At 36.5% G+C, this 24,574-nt stretch overlaps 1 protein-coding gene across 2 annotated transcripts in view; it reads right to left on the bottom strand.

The window, feature by feature from the left end:
• PDZK1 (PDZ domain containing 1) overlaps positions 1 to 24,574 on the bottom strand; it is a 102,452-nt gene that overhangs the window by 36,114 nt on the left and 41,764 nt on the right. For both annotated transcript variants that reach the window (XR_008401313.1, XM_053705883.1), the window contains exon 8: positions 23,625 to 23,930. Coding sequence is in view for 1 of the 2 variants with exons in the window: in XM_053705883.1 (XP_053561858.1) it covers positions 23,625 to 23,930 (306 nt within the window). In the remaining variant the exon portion in view is untranslated. The remainder of the gene's footprint in view (positions 1 to 23,624; positions 23,931 to 24,574) is intronic.

Raw genomic sequence — 24,574 nt, 5'->3', positions numbered from 1 at the left:
CTCAAAATGTGCACAATCTATTTTTTTATATATACACACACACTTTAAGGCACCAGCTCCTACTGAGCATGGGCAAGATTTCATAGTATATATTTATTTTATGATTGGCTCATGGCTGTCACGTGATGCAGGTAGAAGAAAAACTGAACAAACCGTGAAATTTGTCAGAAATAAACCTACTACTCATTTGAAATTCAGACTTAAAGGGACAGGAAACCCCCACATTTCCTTTCATGATTTGGATAGAACATACAAGTTTAAACAACTTTTACTTCCAATTTACTTCTATTATCAACTTTGCATTATTCTCTTGTTTTATTTTGCTGAAGGAACAGCATTGCACTACTGGCAGCTAGCTGAACACATCTAGATAGCCAATCACAAGAGACAAATTTTTCTTTTGCATTGTCTTTTTATTCTGCATATGTTAATTATGCAAGTCTACTGTATTTAATGGTCCGTTAAGGTTGCGTGCATGCAAGGAAACACTGGCCTCTTCTTATAACTGCTGTTATTACAGAATAGTTGGTACGTGTTAAACCTGCTGTGTTCAAGCATTAGAAATGGCCGGCCTACTGCACACTCGCATAGTGTAAAGAGTGCAGTGATTTCTACTATAAGTTTACCTAATAAATAAATGGATACACTGCAAACCATTACCAGCTCATGTTGGGCCTTAGTAATGGCACAGGTAGTACAGTCTCGTTTTCCATATCCATATGGTTTGAAAAAACATAATTTATGTAAGAACTTACCTGATAAATTCATTTCTTTCATAGTGGCAATAGTCCATGAGCTAGTGACGTATGGGATATACATTCCTACCATGAGGGGGCAATGTTTTCCAAACCTCAAAATGCCTATAAATACACATCCCACCTCACTCATACCTCAGTTTAACGAATAGCCAAGAAGTGAGGTGTATAAAAAGGAGTAAAAAGCATACAAAAAGAGGAACTGGAAAAAATAATGTGCTTTTTACAAAAAATCAAAACCACAAAAAATAGGGTGGGTCTCCTGGACTCTTGCCACTATGAAAGAGATGAATTTATCAGGTAAATTCTAACATAAATTATGTTTTCTTTCATGTAAGTGGCAAAAGTCCATGAGCTAGTGATGTATGGGATATAATACCCAAGATGTGGAAATCCACAGAGTCACTAGAGAGGGGAGGGATAAAATAAAAACAGCTATCTCTGCTGAGAAATTAAAAATTTCAAAAAAACTCAAATCAAAGGCATTAGAATCAAGCTGAGACAACTGCCCGAAGAACCTTTCTACCAAAGGCTGCTTCCGAAGAAGCAAACACAAAAAAAATGGTAAAATCAGAAAAAGTATGCAAAGAAGACCAAGTTGCTGCTTTGCAAATTTGATCAACTGAAGCTTCATTCTTGAGAGCCCAAGAAGTGGAAAATGATTTAGTTGAATGAGCTATAATTCTCTGAGGCGGAGACTGCCCCGCCTCCAGATAAGCTTTGTGAATCTAAAGTCTTAACCAAAAAAACAGAGAAATAACAGAGGCTTTCTGACTTTTTCTGGAGCCAGAAAAAAATAACAAATAGAATAGAAGTTTTTCGTAGCCTCAATAAAATATTTCAAAGATCTTACCACGTCCAAAGAAAGTAAAGACCTTTCAAGAGTATTCTTTGGAATAGGACACACAAAAACAAACAACAACAATTTCCCTATTGAGGTTTGGTAGAATTCCCAATTTTAGCCAAAATGTATATGAAGACCGCAAAACAGCCTAATCTGTATGGAAAATCAGATAAAGAGACTCACAAAAGAGAGCAGACAATACAGAAACTCTTCAAACAGAAGAGATAGCCAACAGAAATAACACTTTCCAAGAAAGTAATTTAATGTCCGGAGAATGCATAGCTCAAAAGGAGGAGCCTGTAAAATCTTCAAAACCAAAATCGAGACTCCAAGGAGTAGAAATAGATAAAAAAAACAGGTTTAATATAAATCAAAGCCTGAACAAAACAGAGAATATCAGGAAGTTTAGCAAACTTTCTATGAAATAAATCAGAAAGAACAGAAATTTGTCCTTCAAAGTATTTGCAGACAAACCTTTATTGAAACCATCCTGAAGAAACTGTAAAATTCTAGGAATTCTAAAAGAATTCCAAGAATTACCATGAGTGGAACATCATGAAATATAGATTTTCCAAACCTGAAAATAAATTCTCCTTGAAACAGACTTACGAGCCTGTATCATAGTGCTAATAACTGAGTCAGAGAAACCTCTATGACTAAGCACTTTAGACTAAGTACAATTTCCATGCCATCAAATTTAGAGATTTGAGATCCTGATGGAAAAAAAAAACAGCCCCTGAAAAAGAAGGTCTGACCTTAAAGGAAGTGGCCAAGGCTGGCAACTGGACATTCTGACAAGGTCCGCATACCAAAACCTGAGAGGCCAAGCTGGTACTATCAGAAACAGATACGATCATTCCATTATTATCTTGGAGATCACCCTTGGAAAAAGAACCGGAGGCGGTAAAATGAAAGCAGGTTGGTAAAAACCAAGGAACTGCTAGAGCATCCACCATCTCCCCATGAGGATCCTTGGACCTGGAAAAGAATCTGAAAAACTTCTGGTTAAAATGAGAGACCATCAGATCTATTGCTGGAAGACCCCACATCAAAACAAGATGAAAAAAAAACACATCTGGATGTAGAGCACTCCTTCGGATATAAAGTCTGATGGCCGAGATAATCCCCTTCCCAATTGTCTATACCTAGGATAGGAATCGCAGAAATTAGGCAAGAGTTGGATTCCGTCCAAGAATGTATGCAAGATACTTCCTCCATAACTGAAGGACTGCGGGTCCCTCCTTAATGATTGGCATATGCCACTGTTGTGATATTGTCTGTTTAAAAACAAATGTAAAAAGTTGTCTCTTCAATAGAGACCACGCCTGAAGAGCCCTGAAAATAGCATGGAGTTCTAAAATATTAATTGGTAACCTCGCCTCCTAAGGTTTCCAAACCCCTAGTGCTGTCAGAGACTCTCAGACAGCTTCCCCACCTGAAAAACTTGCATCTGTTGAGAATACAGTCCAGGTAGGACGAACAAATGAGACCCCTTGAACAATAAGGTGATAGTCCAACCACCAAATCAGAGAGAAAAGAGTGTTGGGATTTAAGTATATCAGTTGTGATAACTGAACATAATCCATGCACCTATGGTGCAACATGCAAAGCTATAGAGGCCTCAAAAGAAAACGAGCAAAGAGGATCGCACCTGATGCTGCAGTCATGAGATATAAAACTTCCATGCACAAAACAACTGAAGGAAATAATAGAGAGACTGAAGGTTTTATACAAACTAAAATTAACTTCATTTGAACAGAGAAAGAACCATAGATACCAAAATCTACCTGGACACCTAAAAAGGTGACCCTCATCTAAGAAATAAAAAAACACTATTGTAAATTGATTCTCCAACCATATCTTAAAGAAACCATACTAGTTGTTTTAATTGAGATTCTGCTGAGTGAAAAGAGTAAAGCTAGTACCAAATATCATCCAAATAAAGAAACAACGCAATACCCTGCTCTCTGAATACAGATAAAAGGGCACCAAGAATCTTTGAAATAAATCTCTGAACTGCCGCTAGCCCAAAAGGACAGGCGACAAATTGGTAATGCTTATCTAGAAAGAAGAATCTCAGAAATCAATAGTGGTCTGAAAAAATAAGCGTCCTGTAAGTCTATTGTAAACATGAAGGAACCTTGCTAAACCGAAAGGCAGAATAGACCCTATAGTCACCATCTTGAAAGCTGGGACTCTTATAAAACTATATAAAAATTTCAGAACCAGAATTAGAATTTTTTCCTTTAGGACAAAGAATAAATTTGAATTGAAACCCAAAACTCTGTTCCTACAGAGACTGGAATCATCACCCCTGTAAACTCTAAATCTGAAACACATTTGAGAAAAACCTGAGCTTTCACAGAGTTTGTTATAACATGGTAAAGAATCTTCCCATGGGAGTTTTTTATTCTGAAACCTAAACGATAATAAAAAATAATATTCTGAAACCATTGATTTGAACAGAAACTGTCCAAAAGTGTTGAAAAAACCCAAAACAATCTACCCCCCCCCACCAGTAGAACTGGATAAAAAGACTGCACCTTCATGCAGTCTTAGGGGCTGAAATTAGTTTAACAAGGCTTGGAATTTAATCAAATTCAGAAAAAAATCTAAATCAGAACCAGAGGTCCTAGGGGAATGAAAAAACAATAAGACTTTTTTTTTTTTTTTTTTAAATTACCCTTAGATTTCTAAACTAAGGACAGAAAAGACTCCCCTTCCCCCAATAATAGAGGAGATAATAAAATCCAATAGAAAACCTTTAAAAATTACTATGCTAAAATAATAAGATAGTAATCTAAATATAAACACCATATCCAATATTTAAGCCCAAAAAAATGCTTCTAGTAAAAATGGCTAAAAACAAAGGTTTAATATCAGATAAAATACAACATTATAAATGAAATGATTAGCATGTTGAAGTAAAAGAACAATGCTTAAACAAATCGAGATCTGACTGTCCAAGCAAAAAGTTGAAACAGTAGCAACATTAGCCATATAAATGGCAGGTTAAACAAATATGTAAATATGCTTCTCTTAAGATAGGAAACAAACTTCCTATATAAAGGATCATTAAAAGAAGAAATATCTTCCATAGGATATAAGTACGTTCGGCAAGAGAAGAAATAGCCCCACCTTAAGGGACTTTTATCTAAAAACACTAAATTAGCCATAGGTAAAGGATATAGCTTTTTTTAAACCTAGAAGAAAGGTAAAAATAAGCACTAAGTTTAGAATCCTTGCTAAACCTATGATAAATAGCATCTGGAATAAAAAAAACTTCAAGAGTTGCATCAAAAGCTTAAAAAGACAGAATTCAAACATTTGCTATTCTTGTTATCAAGAGGACTAGATTCCTCAATACTCAAAGTAAACAATACTTCCTTAATAAAGAATGAATACATTCAATTTGAAAAGTTTGATTTAACAAAATTAATCTCTGAAATAGGATCATCTGAGAGTCAGAGAAAACCACACCAGCAGAAATACTACAGTATGCTGTCGATCAATACAAACTTCATAGGTATATGAGAAGTTAGGAGAGATTGTTTATGTTAATTTAAAGGCAGAATAGCAGTCATAGCCTTCTCTAAATTAATTGCAATATAATCCTTGATATCAACAGTAAAATCATGTACATTTAGACAGTAGATGTATATGTACTATAGAAACATTATCAGTATGAATAATAAAAGATAACAAGTGCCACATAGTGAAGCTGAAGAAATAAAATCAGCTAAATAAACAAAATACACACTTAGCTTTGGTAGAAATTGTGTACAGGCAGTATAGTTTCTACAGTGACATCAGAGGCAGGATCAGTTTGAGACATCTTGCAAAATGTAAAGAAAAAAAAATAACATTTAAACAAAATATACAATTTCCTCAAAATAGCAGTTTCAGGAATGAGAAAAAAATGCTTATATGAAAAATAAAAGCAAATATCATAGCCCTCTTTTACAAATGAAAACAGAGGCAAAAGAGGGAGAGACTTAATATAATAAAATTTTTGGCGCCAAAAATGACGCCAACAAAGATGACGCGCTGGACTTCCTGTGGGAGGAGCGTGTGGAGGTTGTGCACGCTAGAGCTCAGTGAGAGAGAGACGTTTTTCCACCATACCCCGCCAAACTTGCTCCTATTGCCGGGGGTGAGAGCCCTGCCTGGGGGGACAGAGTATCTCCGGGAGTGGAAGTCGAAACCTACCGATATAGAGACCGGACGGTTCCGGCTGGGGACATGCATCACAGCACTCTGAAGGCTGACCTAGACGCCAGACTGCGGCTTGCTTAGAGGCTACTACAGGCGGGACAGTCGCCCTGGTAGCAACGAAAGCTCGCTGCTGATTACAACCAAGCAGTAGAAACCGTTACCTGCTCACAACACCTGGCGCGGACGGGAGGTGTCTTGACTGCAGCCGCGGAGATGGAGTAGCAGAGAAGGAGTCTTGGAGCAGCAGCCCGGAACACTGAACGAAGTGAATCAGAAAAGCGCAAGTATTATCAGTCTTAAGATGTTGGCGGTCTAAGGCTGATGTGTGTATGAAAGGGGGCACAACTGTGTTCATCTATTTATCAGGCAAAGTAGCTGGTGTGAGAGGCCAGAGAGCAATAAAGACCCCTGTATGAGGAATAAGTTTTAAAGGGAGCGCTGTGAGGCGGGAGAGAAAGTCGTAAGCCTGAAAAATTATCAACGAGTAACAAATCCTGAAAAACTATCTATTAATAACACAGCTATACAGAAAGGATAAGGGAAAGGAACACCCTAGTAACTGTGCTGGCCTAATGAATGTGCCTTAAGTTAACAGGCTTTGGAAAGTAGAAAAAGCCGTTCACAGCAGAAAGGCTATACAGAAAAGAAAGGACAAGGAAGAGGAGGACCCTACTAACTGTACGTGACTGGGACATTTCAGTTTATATGCCATAAGTTAACAGGCACACCAGGGTACTGACAGCAGGGAATTTCTGTGTCAGGAGAAATAGAATTAACTATTGATCCTTCATATAGTTATCTGGAAAAGGAAAGAGAAAGGAAAAAAGGAAAGGGGACAGGACATCTCGGTCTCCAGATCAGGACACAATAGAAAGGGAGAATCATTTTTGTTTGAGCACTGCCACGGCAATCCCCTTTCAGAAGGATAAAAGAAGGGGGGCTAGTGACTTTCTGTTTATTGGCAGCATATCAATTAAGATAGAAGAATATCCTGTTATTGTTTAAAATTGGTGTTTTGATACTTTATATCTTTTTTTGTCATGAGATAGGATATTGGGTAAAAGAATATGCGACTCTGGAAAATAGTAACCAGTATCTTCAGTGGGCAGAGTGACAAATAGAAAATACTGCAATAGTAAATATTGTTGAGATAATATACAAAGTGTTAACTATTTAGAGTATAGTATGTACAATATTTCGCAGTTGGAGGAGATAAAGATTGCAATAGACTCCATATTCTTGCATTTTGAACAGGAACTGTGTGTGGGTGGAGAGAGTGAGTGGTAATTGTATAGGAAATACTGTGTTAACAATAAGAGGTCGAAAGAATTGGTGTGAGAGGGGGAAAAGTAAAGGATTCTTTTCACACAGAAGGGGGAAGTACAGTAATATTATAGAGCTGTATTAATTGAGTAAAGCAGGAAGAAGTATTAGCAGGCAGTGGGACCCAAGGGTTAAACAATTGAAAGATTTTTCCATATAAATATTAGTATTTATTAATATCTCACGCAGGGGCACGTCAAGATCTCATTATAGGGATACACATAGCACTATTTCTCTTGAATTGGAGATTATCACTATAAATCGAGCAGATTGTAGACTTAGACACATAGCAACATAGTTAGTGATAGATTTAAGTCTACATTGTTCTCTTTAGTGCACAATTTTTTTTTTTTTCACAAGTATTAGCACTAAATAGTACTACACGAAGTGGTGCACGTTAGGACCCAATTATAGGGATACCCATAACACTATCTCTCCTATTCTGGAGACCATTACTATTAATTGGTTATTTTAATTATTTGGATTAATTGGGTTTTTTTTTTTCTTCTTTGGTTTCCTTTTTTTGCACAATATATGGAAAAATTCATACCGAACCTTAAAACTAGGTCTCCTGCCATGCCTACCAAAAGGGATAAGAGAGCTAAAATGCCACCAGATTTAGGACTAGAGACGCCTACTAAACACCAGATAACTAGCCCAGAAAAGCAATTGACGTTAAACCAGTTAGCAGATATGATATTACCCCAGTTTGAAGCTGTAAAAAGTGAGATTGCGTCCCTATCAACAGAAATCAGATCATTTTCTAGTCGTATATTAGAGGTGGAGGAGAGAGTATCAGATCTAGAGGATAGATTTAATGTAAAGGAGGTAAATTGGACAAACTATGAAGATAAAATAAAAATAATGCAACTAAAAATAGACGATCTAGAGGACAGATCTCGTAGAAATAATATTAGAATTGTAGGGCTTCCCGAAGGGAGTGAATATGACGGTCTGTTGTTTTTTGGTGCAAATACGTTACCACAAGCTCTAGGAATGCAAACATCAGGCAAAATCCAGGTAGAAAGGGCACACAGGATAGGACATATTAAAAGATATCAAGATGGCAGTGTAAGATCTAGGATGATACTTATAAAGTATCTTTATTTTCAGGACAAAGTACAGCTAATGAGACAATACAAGAAAGTACCAGCACTGATGATTAATACAAAACAGATATATATGTTTCAGAATTTCTCGGCAGAGACATCCTCGAAAAGAAAAACTATGGCCCCTTATTGCACTAGTTTAATTAAAGCAGGAATGAGGGTGAATTTGAGATATCCAGCTAAAATTGCAGTGATGAATTCAGAAGGGAATGATACCGTATTGAATACAGTAGAAGAAGCTAAAAAATACTGTTTAGAGAAAGGTGTAGAAGTACAACCCAGGTGATGTTAAAATATCTTACTTTTTTTTTCTTAAAAAAAAAACAAAAACAGGCATAGGATGATGTTTTTATTCGATGTTGATAGGTTTTTTTTTAATTATATATTCATATTTTTATTTTTTTTGTCTTTCGGGTTGGGGTATTGGGGAAGAGAAATCTGTGTATATGTGTTTTCAGAGTAAGATTTTAATTAAAATATTAAGATGCTGAAGTTTGTTTCATGGAATGTGGGGGGATCACCTCCCCTATTAAGAGTAGAAATATTTTTAAAATGTTGAAACGTCATAAGGCCGATATTATGTTTTTGCAGGAATTGCACCTGAAAGAGGTAGAAATACCTAAATTGAGGGTCAATTGGATCTCGGAAGTCTTGGCCACACCATATGGTAGTAGGAAGTGTGGAGTGGCGATATTGTTTAGTAGAAATTTGGAGTATAAAGTAATAAAACAGGTGCAAGACCCACTTGGGAGATTTATGATCGCCCAAGTAGAAATTAATAATAAGATCTGGACGTTATGTAACATATACGGCCCGCAAGAAATTAATATAGGCTTTTGGGGAAAAATTAAATATAAAATATTACCTTATTTAGGGCAAAATTTAGTCATGGCTGGTGATTGTAACGCAACTATGTGGCCGGCAATAGATAGGTTTTGGTCTAAGGCCACAAGACTACATAATAAGGAGGCAAAGCTTTTGAGGGAATTCGCGAAGACATTAAAATTAAAAGATATATGGCGTTTAGAGCACCCTGATAAGCGCGAGTACTCGTGCGAATCGAAATCCTACAAAAACTTCTCGCGGATAGACATGTTTTTGGTAGATGAGAAATGAATGGCCTCAGAATTGGAAGCACAAATGGCAGAGATAACGATATCTGATCATGCGATAATTAGTCTTGAGATAGGAGATGGGAATAAAAAAAGATAAAAATATAAACACATTCAGTTTTCCTAAGTACATGATACATGATGGGATATTTCATAATTTTCTGATAAATAGCTGGAAGGAATATTATAGGCAGAATAGTTCGTGTAGAGGTAATGCAGAAATCTTATGGGAAGCGGGCAAAGCAGTTTTAAGGGGCCAGATAAAAAGTTATATGATACAAAGAAAGTGTAAATGCAAGGCCAGAGAGATTCACCTGGCCAATCATCTTAAAAATTCATATACAAGGTATGTAAATAATCCTAATCCAGCAACTTGGAATAGCTATAGAACAGCGAAATCAGAGAGAGAAACCTTCTTAAGAGAAGGCTGGGCTAGGGAGGATATGCAGATCAGAGCTTATTGTGCAGGGTATCAGGGGGTCTCTGCTAAACACCTAGCCAAAATAATTAGGTTTAGGAAAAAAACAATACGATTGGCGCTATTAGAGAAGGTCAAAAATGGTATACCAAGTCAGTAGAGATATGTGAGGCTTTTGTTAGATACTACCAGAAGCTATACTCGACAGAAAAGATAAATGCGGACAGGAAGGGAGAGTTTTGGCAAAAAGTTGAAGTACCCAGAGTAACCAAAAGTGAATTACAACAGATTAATCAGCCGATAACAGAAGAGGAAGTTATGAAAATGATAGATCATATCAAAACCAATAAAGCTTCAGGATCGGATGGCTTACTTTATAAGATCATGAAAGAAGAGATCAAGGGCATATTGGTTGACTGGATCAGTCGCCGCTTGGATCCAGACTTCAGCCCGAGGATGGACGTCACTCTTCAGCCCCCCGCTTGGGCTTGGATCAACACTTCCGAGGCTTGGATCAAGACTTCCGAGGACCGATCAGTGAACCTGGTATGGTGAAGATAAGGTAGGAAGATCTTCAGGGGCTTAGTGTTAGGTTTATTTAAGGGGGGTTTGGGTTAGATTAGGGGTATGTGGGTGGTGGGTTGTAATGTTGGGGGGGGGGGTATTGTATGTGTTTTTTTTACAGGAAAAAGAGCTGAATTCTTTGGGGCATGCCCCGCAAAGGGCCCTGTTCAGGGCTGGTAAGGTAAAAGAGCTTTGAACTTTTTTAATTTAGAATAGGGTAGTGCATTTTTTTATTTTGGGGGGCTTTGTTATTTTATTAGGGGGCTTAGAGTAGGTGTAATTAGTTTAAAATTGTTGTAATATTTTTCTAATGTTTGTAAATATTTTTTTATTTTTTGTAACTTAGTTCTTTTTCATTTTTTGTACTTTAGTTAGTTTATTTCATTGTATTTATTTGTAGGAATTGTATTTAATTAATGTATTGATAGTGTAGTGTTAGGTTTAATTGTAGGTAATTGTAGGTATTTTATTTAATTAATTTATTGATAGTGTAGTGTTAGGTTTAATTGTAACTTAGGTTAGGATTTATTTTACAGGTAATTTTGTAATTATTTTAACTAGGTAACTATTAAATAGTTATTAACTATTTAATAGCTATTGTACCTGGTTAAAATAATTACAAAGTTGCCTGTAAAATAAATATTAATCCTAAAATAGCTATAATATAATTATAATTTATATTGTAGCTATATTAGGGTTTATTTTACAGGTAAGTATTTAGCTTTAAATAGGAATAATTTATTTAATAAGAGTTAATTTATTTCGTTAGATTTAAATTATATTTAACTTAGGGGGGTGTTAGTGTTAGGGTTAGACTTAGCTTTAGGGGTTAATCCATTTATTACAGTAGCGGCGAGATTCGGTTGGCAGATTAGGATTTAATAATTGAAGTTAGGTGTCGGCGATGTTAGGGAGGGCAGATTAGGGGTTAATACTATTTATTATAGGGTTATTGAGGCGGGAGTGAGGCGGATTAGGGGTTAATAACTATTATAGTAGCGGTGAGATCCGCTCGGCAGATTAGGGGTTAATAAGTGGAGGCGACGTTGAGGGGGCAGATTAGGGGTTAATAAATATAATATAGGGGTTGGCGGTGTTAGGGGCAGCAGATTAGGGGTACATAGCTATAATGTAGGTGGCGGCGGTTTGCGGTCGGCAGATTAGGGGTTAATTATTGTAGGTAGCTGGCGGCGACGTTGTGGGGGGCAGGTTAGGGGTTAATCTAATATAGGGGTCGGCGGTGTTAGGGGCAGCAGATTCGGGGTACATAAGTATAATGTAGGTGGCGGTCGGCAGATTAGGGGTTAAAAAAATGTAATCGAGTGGCGGCGATGTGGGGGACCTCGGTTTAGGGGTACATAGGTAGTTTATGGGTGTTAGTGTACTTTAGAGCACAGTAGTTAAGAGCTTTATAAACCGGCGTTAGCCCAGAAAGCTCTTAACTACTGACTTTTTTCCTGCGGCTGGAGTTTTGTCGTTAGATTTCTAACGCTCACTTCAGCCACGACTCTAAATACCAGAGTTAGAAAGATCCCATTGAAAAGATAGGATACGCAATTGACGTAAGGGGATCTGCGGTATGGAAAAGTCGCGGCAGCAAAGTGAGCGTTAGACCCTTTCCTGACTGACTCCAAATACCGGCGGTAGCCTAAAACCAGCGTTAGGAGCCTCTAACGCTGGTTTTGACGGCTAACGCCAAACTCTAAATCTAGGCCTTTGTCTTTTTACGGAGTATAAAATCAATACGCAGAAGTCGGAGTTATTGTGGGTTAATAAAACTGCCACCAGTTTAATAAATCATGGGCTAAGGGAAGTTAAGGTTCTAAATTATTTAGGAATCAAAATAGGGAGTAATCCCAAAGATTGGTATTATCTGAATTTCGAGGAATTTTTCTAGAATATCGAAGGAAATTTGGGTAAGTGGAATATCCATTACTTATCAGTATCAGCTAAAACCATGTTGATCAAAACAATTGTTTTTCCAAAAGTATTGTTTTTGATGCAAAATCTACCTTTATTCATTACTAAACAAGATATCAGAAGGTATAACAGAGCCTGTGCGGTTTTTATATGGGGTAAGAAAAGACCCCGAATAGCAATGGAAAAACTTTCACAAAATAAAAATTGTGGTGGCTTTGCGTTACCAAATATTGCTAAATATAATATTGTTTCAATAATTAAATACGGTATAGATTGGCTCACGGAGGAGAATTACGAGACGCATTATGACCTAGAAGCAGAAATGATAAAGCCTTTTGACCTTAAAGCAATTTTACATCACAAATACAGAAAATTACCGAGTAATGTGAGCTTCAGGTTAACCTTCTGTAACGTGGTGCGTGCATGGCAAATTTATTGCGGCTTTTTGGGTCAAAAATTCCGTTTATCTAAATTTTTGCTGATTGTTGGCACCCCGGATTTCCTGCCGGGATGAATAGTATGGTCTTTAGAGAATGGAAAACAAAAGGGATAATTTATTTTTCTCAATTAGTAGAACCGGATGGGCAAGTGCCAAAAACATATGGGACTTTAGCTAGACAATACTCTTTACCAACTAGAAATTTTTACGCATATCTCCAGGCTAGAAATTTTCTAACAAAGGTGTTGCAAACCCAGAGGATGGTCTGGGATCCGGGAATTAAGGAGTGAAATTATATAAGGCAGGGAAAAAAGCTATATCTTATTGGTACGGATTATTACAAAAGCTTTCCGGGAAAGAACATATGAACAAAATAAAAGAGGCGTTGCAGAGATATCATAATACGCTCCAGGTAGAGGAAATAGAAAAGATAGAAAGCAAAGAGAGAGAGCGCCTGATGGTGTAATATCGTCAAGATCAAGAAAGGTACAGGTATAAAAAATCTCTGCCAAATGGATACTCACAAAGAGCTTGGCACTCGCAAGTAGTGCATATAGGCGGTCTGACCTTTATACAGTAGTCAGTACACTGAATCTATGGTGGTCGTATCAGAAATCTGTAGTGATAGAAACAGAAACACAGAAGACCAATAGTGCAATATCGTCTAAAACCGAAATGTACACAGCATAGGGTACAGGGTCAGCAAGGTGTATACTCACAATGGAGTTGGCACTCCCAAGTAGTGCATTAAGGCAGGCTGACCTTCATACAGCAGTCAGCGCGCTGATAGTTAATAGCTGTAGTTGGTGGCTGTAGCTATTATCGGTTTAGGCTTGTCCTCTGCTCACCGGCGTGTATGCTGAATATTCAGCTATAGCTGGGCTGTTAGCTGTAGAAAATGGATCCTCAAGGTATGCCGTGAACACACCCAAATATGCACCTGCGGCTCGTCACAGGCCTCAGGAAACAAGGTGCATATAAAATAGTAAGCCACTAAAAATGAGTGACTAAAAAGTATTTTTAAAGAAAATAAATTGAAAAAGGAAGTCAGCGGACAAACTGTTAAGTAAAAATAATAAAAAGGGTTTTATTTAAGAGCTATAACAACGCGTTTCTCGGCCGATATAAGCTCACTGGCCGTTTCATCAGGTAAGTGTATAGGTATAGCGGGAAAACCACATTTAAAAATACATAGGAAGGTCATGATTGGTTAAAACATCCACCAATAAATGACCCAACATATCGTTACATTTAAAATACAATATTTCGCTGACATCCTAACAAAATACTTTCGTTACATATAATAAGAAAAAGGAAAATAGTGTATACATGGAAACAATGTTAAAAAATATATGTGATTTAAAAACCACGGAGGAAACATTTTGTTCTTTAGCTGAATGATGAGCAACTCGTTATTATCCTGTCTTAAAGATGGTCAAAAAATTGTAGGGACAAATGAGGCCACATAAACCATAGAAAATGAACATCCAATTTGTAATTCTGCTGCTTTGATAGTATATTAAAAAAATACCAGTTCTGGTAGAGTCTTAAATGTCATGTACTGATGTAAGTCATTGTGTTATGAATGACCATAATAAGTGTGTTATGTGAGATAGAATTCTTGTGCCTCTCATACATGGTACAATATAACTGATGCTATGTGCTTTGAAATAAAAATAAAAATGGTATGTATTTAGTGTGTTTTATTTGAAAACATCACATTACAGAAAAAAATAATATATTATGCCTGTATAGAATATGCAGATAATAGTGTAGGTAATTTAATAAAATTATGTTTATTAGTTAAATGCTGCCAAATCCAAGTTAGAATTAAGCCCTGAAGGCCACAGAGTATTCAACTTGTGAATCCAAAAGGTTTCACGTTGTCTTAATTTAATAATTCTGTTGTAATCTGTTGAAGGGGGTATATAGTCTATGGGATAAAATTTGAAAATTTCAGGATTGCCCTGATGTTTGTTCAGGCAATGTTCTGGTATACTATGTTTAATTTTTTTCTTTTTGCAATTTTTGCAATTGCGTAGATGTTCCCCCCACCTAGTTCTTGCTTTTCTTGAGGTACGACCCACGTACTGGGCCCCACATATACATTCAAGGACATAAATTACAAAGATGGAATTGCAATTTAAGAATTTTTTGATAGGAAAAATTTCCCCGGTTATTTTTTAGGTAAAATTTTTCATACCAGATGGTATGTATTTGCAAGTATTACAGCCTCTTTTTCCACATTTGTAGACTCCTATATGACTAAGAAAATTTGTGTTATTATTGGAATTTTTGTTGCAAAAAATGTGTTTCACTTTTTTACTGGGAGTTAGCTTACTCCTCAGAGTAGGAGCCCTAGTGTATACGATTTTTGGATAACTATCTACTAAATTTTTTAAAATGGGGTCTCTGAGTATTATTGGCCAATGTTTGTTAAGAATATGTCTTATCTGTTTATAATTGTTATTGTATTGGGTGATAAACAATGGTTTTGCTGAAAAATTATCACTCTCTCTTTTTTTGTTATGAGTCTTATTTTTGTTAAGTAAAATATCCCTATCTAGAAATCTGGCCTTGTCTCTACAGGTTGTCAAAAGGTCATTAGGATAACCTTTGTCAAGAAACCTTTGATAGATGATTTCACTCTGCAGATCAAAGGATTCTAGCGATGAACAATTGCGTCGAATTCTTTCGAATTGACTGTAGGGGATGTTTGATAGCCAGTTTATATGATGATTACTTTTGAAATTTAAATAACTATTGCTGTCTACTTTCTTGAAAAATGTTTTTGAACAAAGATTTCCTAACTGGTCCCAACTTAGTGTTAAATCTAAAAAGTCTATTGTCTGCTTATTTATATCAGCAGTGAATGACAAACCAAAATCATTTTGGTTAAGGGAAGCAGCAAACAGTGTTGCTGAGGGAAGGTCACCTCGCCATAGGAAAATCAGGTCGTCTATGTAGCGACCATAGAACACCAGACTCGCCCCAGCTGAGGAATTATAGATGTAAATATCTTCAAAAATGCCCATAAAAATGTTGGCAAAGCTAGGGGCGAATCTGGTGCCCATGGCCGTACCCTTAGTTTGTAGGTAAAATAAATCCTGAAACATAAAATAATTATGTTGTAAAATGAATCTAATACATTCAATAATATATTCTTTTTGAAAGTGGGGCATATAGTGATCTTCATTTAGTTTTAGCATGATTGTCTGTAAGCCTAATTCGTGAGATATGTTGGAATAGAGAGAGCTAACGTCACAGGTTATCCATATTAAGTCGCCATTATTGTTGAGGTCCTTAATTTTATTGAGTAGATAGGTGCTGTCTTTAATGTAAGATCTAAGGCCAACAACATGTTTCTGTAAAAAAAGATCAATGTAGTACGATAAATTATATGTTAAGTTATCTATCCCTGCAATTATTGGTCGGCCCGGGGGGTGTTTTTGAACACAACAAATTAGATAAGGGCATTTTCAATTTATCATCACACACCTTATCCATAGAGGAAAAAAGAATTCTTCATAAGGGTTTATCATTTTGTCCACCCAATCCCCACAATATTTTTAACCTTTTTGTAGACCTAAATAGATTTACCAGGAAATTATCCCTGCAAAAATATTTTGCCCAAAAAAATCTAAAAAAACATAATCTTCTAGAAAACGACACTATCTGCATTCTGACTGATAATATGAATATGGGAGAAAGAGTTATCTCGACCCAAGGCTCTATAAATTCTCTTACTGATCAACTTTTTGAAAGTGTCATTCATACCGACGTAAAAATGAAATCATCATTCTCTCCTCCATTGGGATGTAGCCAGTATGTTGAAATTTACCATAATTTAGTAATCGACGATCTTGAAAAAATTTCTTTAAAGTCATCAAAAAAGAATTTTTACAAATTACAAGGTGAAAGGAAGGCAGTCTCCTCCCTTGCAGACAACCCCAATATCATCATACGGGATGCTGACAAGGGAGGAGGAATAGTGATACAAGATTTTTGTGACTACTTATCAGAAGCCAAACGGATTCTGAATGACAACAATTACTATAGAGTCCTAAAAACAGACCCCACACCTATTTTTTTAAAAGAATATCATGCTTTGATTGAAAGAGGTTCCAATCTGAATATTCTAAATAACGACGAAAGAAACTTTCTTAAAGTTAGCAACCCAAGTGTAGCACATTATTATCATTTGCCAAAAATCCATAAGGATCAAAAACACCCCCCGGGCCGACCAATAATTGCAGGGATAGATAACTTAACATATAATTTATCGTACTACATTGATCTTTTTTTACAGAAACATGTTGTTGGCCTTAGATCTTACATTAAAGACAGCACCTATCTACTCAATAAAATTAAGGACCTCAAAAATAATGGCGACTTAATATGGATAACCTGTGACGTTAGCTCTCTCTATTCCAACATATCTCACGAATTAGGCTTACAGACAATCATGCTAAAACTAAATGAAGATCACTATATGCCCCACTTTCAAAAAGAATATATTATTGAATGTATTAGATTCATTTTACAACATAATTATTTTATGTTTCAGGATTTATTTTACCTACAAACTAAGGGTACGGCCATGGGCACCAGATTCGCCCCTAGCTTTGCCAACATTTTTATGGGCATTTTTGAAGATATTTACATCTATAATTCCTCAGCTGGGGCGAGTCTGGTGTTCTATGGTCGCTACATAGACGACCTGATTTTCCTATGGCGAGGTGACCTTCCCTCAGCAACACTGTTTGCTGCTTCCCTTAACCAAAATGATTTTGGTTTGTCATTCACTGCTGATATAAATAAGCAGACAATAGACTTTTTAGATTTGACACTAAGTTGGGACCAGTTAGGAAATCTTTGTTCAAAAACATTTTTCAAGAAAGTAGACAGCAATAGTTATTTAAATTTCAAAAGTAATCATCATATAAACTGGCTATCAAACATCCCCTACAGTCAATTCGAAAGAATTTGACGCAATTGTTCATCGCTAGAATCCTTTGATCTGCAGAGTGAAATCATCTATCAAAGGTTTCTTGACAAAGGTTATCCTAATGACCTTTTGACAACCTGTAGAGACAAGGCCAGATTTCTAGATAGGGATATTTTACTTAACAAAAATAAGACTCATAACAAAAAAAGAGAGAATGATAATTTTTCAGCAAAACCATTGTTTATCACCCAATACAATAACAATTATAAACAGATAAGACATATTCTTAACAAACATTGGCCAATAATACTCAGAGACCCCATTTTAAAAAATTTAGTAGATAGTTATCCAAAAATCGTATACACTAGGGCTCCTACTCTGAGGAGTAAGCTAACTCCCAGTAAAAAAGTGAAACACATTTTTTGCAACAAAAATTCCAATAATAACACAAATTTTCTTAGTCATATAGGAGTCTACAAATGTGGAAAAAGAGGCTGTAATACTTGCAAATACATACCATCTGGTATGAAAAATTTTACCTCAAAAATAGCCGGGGACATTTTTCCTATCAAAAAATTCTTAAATTGCAATTCCATCTTTGTAATTTATGTCCTTGAATGTATATGTGGGGCCCAGTACGTGGGTCGTACCTCAAGAAAAGCAAGAACTAGGTGGGGGGAACATCTACGCAATTGCAAAAAGAAAAAAATTAAACATAGTATACCAGAACATTGCCTGAACAAACATCAGGGCAATCCTGAAATTTTCAAATTTTATCCCATAGACTATATACCCCCTTCAACAGATTACAACAGAATTATTAAATTAAGACAACGTGAAACCTTTTGGATTCACAAGTTGAATACTCTGTGGCCTTCAGGGCTTAATTCTAACTTGGATTTGGCAGCATTTAACTAATAAACATAATTTTATTAAATTACCTACACTATTATCTGCATATTCTATACAGGCATAATATATTATTTTTTTCTGTAATGTGATGTTTTCAAATAAAACACATTAAATACATACCATTTTTATTTTTATTTCAAAGCACATAGCATCAGTTATATTGTACCATGTATGAGAGGCACAAGAATTCTATCTCACATAACACACTTATTATGGTCATTCATAACACAATGACTTACATCAGTACATGACATTTAAGACTCTACCAGAACTGGTATTTTTTTAATATACTATCAAAGCAGCAGAATTACAAATTGGATGTTCATTTTCTATGGTTTATGTGGCCTCATTTGTCCCTACAATTTTTTGACCATCTTTAAGACAGGATAATAACGAGTTGCTCATCATTCAGCTAAAGAACAAAATGTTTCCTCCGTGGTTTTTAAATCACATATTTTTTAACATTGTTTCCATGTATACACTATTTTCCTTTTTCTTATTATATGTAACGAAAGTATTTTGTTAGGATGTCAGCGAAATATTGTATTTTAAATGTAACGATATGTTGGGTCATTTATTGGTGGATGTTTTAACCAATCATGACCTTCCTATGTATTTTTAAATGTGGTTTTCCCGCTATACCTATACACTTACCTGATGAAACGGCCAGTGAGCTTATATCGGCCGAGAAACGCGTTGTTATAGCTCTAAAATAAAACCCTTTTTATTATTTTTACTTAACAGTTTGTCCGCTGACTTCCTTTTTTCAATTTATTTTCTTTAAAAATACTTTTTAGTCACTCATTTTTAGTGGCTTACTATTTTATATGCACCTTGTTTCCTGAGGCCTGTGACGAGCCGCAGGTGCATATTTGGGTGTGTTCACGGCATACCTTGAGGATCCATTTTCTACAGCTAACAGCCCAGCTATAGCTGAATATTCAGCATACACGCCGGTGAGCAGATGACAAGCCTAAACCGATAATAGCTACAGCCGCCAACTACAGCTATTAACTATCAGCGCGCTGACTGCTGTATGAAGGTCAGCCTGCCTTAATGCACTACTTGGGAGTGCCAACTCCATTGTGAGTATACACCTTGCTGACCCTGTACCCTATGCTGTGTCCATTTCGGTTTTAGACGATATTGCACTATTGGTCTTCTGTGTTTCTGTTTCTATCACTACAGATTTCTGATACGACCACCATAGATTCAGTGTACTGACTACTGTATAAAGGTCAGCCCGCCTATATGCACTACTTGCGAGTGCCAAGCTCTTTGTGAGTATCCATTTGGCAGAGATTTTTTATACCTGTACCTTTCTTGATCTTGACGATATTACACCATCAGGCGCTCTCTCTCTTTGCTTTCTATTTTTTCAGTTCTACCGACTTACCACCGGTTTGGAGTGGAGCAGCCTTCCAGAATTATTGATTTCAACAATTGCATCTATCTATCAATGACTCTGCACTATATGTGAAATCGTTTGTATTGTTTTTTATATATTTTTTAATTTTATTCTATCTATTTTCAATAGAAATAACACTGTATCACTTGATTTATATTGTATATTTTTTAGGATTTGAAGTTTTTGTGAAATACACGTCATTGTTTATGTAAAGTCACTTATCTATTTTTCCTGAACTATACAGTTCCTTAGGTACACTCTTGTAAAAGGACATCCTATATACTTTTTGAACGATTTTTATACCAATTTGCACCATCCACTTCACATACATTTATTTGCACATATTTGTATATCAATATAGCGCACCCTATTGTATGATTTTATATCGTACATATTTTTTTTTTTTAAATAGAAAAGAGCTTCAAGTTAGCTGATAAGGCAACGGTATTAGTAAATTGGAAGGGATCACAGATTAAATTACTGAACAATTATTATCTAACTCCGATGAGGATCAGGAAATGGTCACAGGAGGGGCAAAAAAGAAATGGTTTTAAATGTAATAGAGAGGGGGCCGATCTGAGCCACTGTCTATGGGAATGTCCAAAAATCAGGCAAATCTGGAGTAAAATCCAGTATTGGGTTAACAGATACCTGCAAGAGAAATGCTCTTTACACTGGAGTCATATTCTTTTTTTGAAAGATGTCGGCGGCTCAAAAGCGGATAGACAGCTATTAAATATGGTAATTTTAGCGGCCAGATTTCTGATATTTAGGAAGCGGAGATCCCCTGAAGCCCCTAGTGTATCCGAGTTAATAAACAATATAAAAATGCAAATGTATATAGAAAGACAACATTTAGTACTGGGTACTGGCCTCGGAAAAAGTATTCAGAATGTTTATTAATAAATGGAAGAGAGTAATTCTATCTTGGCCGAGGGCAGGACAGATTCAATTCATGGCTCCTCTAAAAAAATACACCTTTCTTGATAACTATGGTGGCCGAGGAGGTTGTCCCCCCCACTGGCTGTGAGTTGTAGTTAGTTACTCTGTCGGCCCAACCTGAATGTCGTTTTTTTTTTTTTTTTCTCCCTATTGGGTAGGTATTGTTTTTGGGGGTAGGGTTAGTACTTAGTAATATCAACATAACCCTGCTGGAATAAGGCGCTATAAGTAACAGGACAATATAGTATAGGTAGAGTGGCATTATGTTTACTGGCAAGAACAAGAAAAGGGACAGGTATAAGGATATTTACACCCGGAAAATGTGATTATGTATGTATAATAACTGAAGTTGTGTTCCCAGTATGTACTATTACAATATGAGAAGCTGCGGCTTCTGTGAAAGGGTTGTTTGAAATCGTTATTATGCAATTTGGTGTATAGGGATCAAAGGTAGATAGTTTTCAGTTTTAGGTTTCACAAAAATATACACAAAAATTATTTTTACAGGTCAATGATGTATTATTTTTTTTTTTGGGAGAAGTTAATCACTGAGTTTAATATAGAGATGTGAAAAGAACATCTATATTGATAAAGGGAGTGAATATCTAGATTAGAATAGGTCCTTACTGTTTAGCGATTTTTTCTTTTCTCTAATGTTTTCAATATAGTGATGCTTTGTTTTCTTGAGTGTATCAATATTATGATTAAAAATGAGCCAATGTAATTTGTAGTAGTATATAGGATTGACCTGTTACAAGAAACATTTCTGTGTTAATATGAAATCTAAATAAAAATTATATTTATAAAAAAAAAAGATGACGCAAATGCTAAGAAAAAAACTTTTGGCGCCAAGGTAAACAGGTAACGATACGATTCGTGTCATAATGGGCGCAATTTCGCGCCCAAAAAATTTGTGTCAACAAAGATGCAAGAAATGACGTGACTTGCGTCACAACAAATGCAACCTTCATGCCAAAAAAATTTACGCCAAGAATAACGCAATAAATAGAAACATTTTGCGCCATCGCAAGCCTAATATGCCAGCGAAAATTTGATAAAACAAGACTGAAGCTGGAAACTAGCTGGAACCGCAAGTAAGAAAAAAATAATACAAAATTTCTCCCAAACATAATTTTCCATGCTGAAACTGTTAGACTGCAAAGGGAAATAAACATAGACCTGACTCATGGCAAATATATTCAATATATATTTAAAACTTTAACAATATAAAGTGCCAAAACATAGCTGAGAGTGTCTTAAAAAAGATACTTACCTAAAGACACCCATCCACATATAGCAGACAGCCAAACCAGTACTGAAAAATATCAGCAGAGGTAATGGTATAGGAGTATAACGTCGATCTGAAAAGGGAGGCAGAGAATGAATCCCTGCGACCGATAACAGAGAGCTTTGAATAGATTTCCCATGGGTGAAACCATAAAATCAGCGGGCAATACTCCCTTCACATCCCTCTGACAAACACTGTACTCTGAGAGGAATTGGGCTTCAGAATGCTTAGAAGCGCCTATCATAGAAGAAAATCAAGCACAACTTGCTTCACCACCTCCATAGGAGGCAAAATTTGTAAAACTGAGGAATGAGTGTGGTGGGAGGTGTATTTATAGGCAATTTGAGGTTTGGGAAACTTTGCCACCTCCTGGTAGGAATGTATATCCCATACGTCACTAGCTCATGGACTCTTGCCACTTACATGAAAGAAAAATATTTGAGCAATATAATTGTACCAGGCTCTTACAATTTGATGGTTATGTTAATTCCTGTGATGCCAGAGAAAAAGGAAAACCAAATAATAAAATAGTGGTCTAAAAGATATGCTACAAAGCTGAATCAGTGTCAGTACTAGGGGATGTTATACTCTACTTTTGTGTTCGTGTTTATTGTTCTACACAGAGGAAGAAAGGAGATGGAGGAGGTAGAAGGAATTATTTTTATTAAAAAAAAATAAAATGGAAATGTAGGTAGAATACCACGGGGTTCAGAGCATTCAGGCAAAATAACCTGGAACTAGAACCCGGTATGTAAGGGGGCTCCAAGAGGGGGGTCTCCTGGTGGGCTGCTTCTGCTCACAGACACAATTTATTAAATGAGCTACAGCAGCAGTGACAGGCAAAATGTAGTATGGGACAGCTGTGCTAGTGTTTGTGAGCTGGGGTGGGCAGCAGATGAGCAGGAGCAATGCTGTGCTAGCAGTAACTAAACAGTTAAAGGTGGGCAGGGCGAGGGCCCTGTCTCTATAGTGGGTGCCCTGGATAGAAGGTGTCTTGCTCTGGGTCCCTACTCCCTGTAGTGTGGGGTCTAGCTCTTGAGAGTGGGGGAGCTTGGGGGAGGGTCTGAGGCTGTGGGAGCCTTGGAGTATGGGACCCTTGATGTTGGGGGCCCTGTCTCTGCAGGTGTCTGGGCCTGGTGGGGGCAAGGCAGACAGGCAGTGGGCTGAGGTAAGGGCATAGGAAGGAGGGTGGGGATCCCTTTTCTAATTTTTGCCCAGAGGCCCTAGTTGGTCTCAGTCCACCCCTATGAAGCTCCCCTGCAGTACTCCTTAACTGCTTGAAATTTAGCTTTATCGCCAACATTTTTGCTCCAGTATAATAACAATGATAATAATAATAATAATAATAATAATAATAATAATAATAATAATAATAATAGCCTTGCTCAGCACACCCCAGTAGATGTGATGTAGATATTGTTACTTACTATTTCTATTGGCTCTGCGACTGATCTTGCTTTGCTTGCTGGTGCTGGGTTGATGTCAGCATAGCTGGGAGGTTTATTATCTTCTGGAAGAGGATCTGCCATGGAAGACTTGATGGGGATTTTTTGTGCTTTAAAATATTCAAAAACTTCTTGTGATGCTACCAAGAGTGTCAGATTCTCTCCACTTTCTTTAATTCTCTGCACTACTTGTTCATAGGCTTCCTTTTCCACATTCATGCCATTTACTTCCAAAAGAATGTCGTCCTCTTTAACTCCGCCCACATCAGCTGGGCCACCACTCGCCACCTATTAACATACAAGTAAAGCTGTATTATAGTCATGGGGAGCCGATTTCCTCTTTTAGTACAGAAATCAACAAGCATCACGTATGTCCAGAAGACAAGATGACACAATGTCCAATGTTATGTGACATAAAAACACAAGCCACTGGTAAATTATATAGCCAGAGTATTTAAATGTTACATTTGTAAAAGCTATTTTATTTACATCTAGATAAAATTGTGTCCCATTCACCATATATATATGAGAATGTTGTGAGGTGGACTGCTATTCCATAGCTGCTATCACTACCTTTGTTTTTTGTGTAGTTTCAGCGGGTCACCATTTTTTTTAATTATATTAATGTGACAGTCAACACAAAAATTGTTATTGTTTAAACAGATAATGCTTTTACTACCCATTCCCCAGCTTTGCACAACCAACATGGTTGTATTAAAAGGGATACAAAATCCAAATTTTTTCTTTTATGATTTAGATAGAGCATGCAACTTTCTAATGATTATTTTTCTTCATTCTCTTTATTTGAAAAGCAAAAATGTAAGCTTAGGAGCCGGCCCATTTTTGGTTCAGCACCTGGGTTGCGCTTGATGATTGGTGTAAAAATGTAGCCACCAATCAGCAAGCGCTATCCAGAGTTCTGAACCAAAAAT

Source organism: Bombina bombina, chromosome 3 (assembly GCF_027579735.1).
Source record: "Bombina bombina isolate aBomBom1 chromosome 3, aBomBom1.pri, whole genome shotgun sequence".
Classification (NCBI taxonomy): Eukaryota; Metazoa; Chordata; class Amphibia; order Anura; family Bombinatoridae; genus Bombina; species Bombina bombina.
The sequence above is the reverse complement of the archived record's forward strand: the minus strand, read 5'-3'. Positions and strand labels throughout refer to the sequence as shown.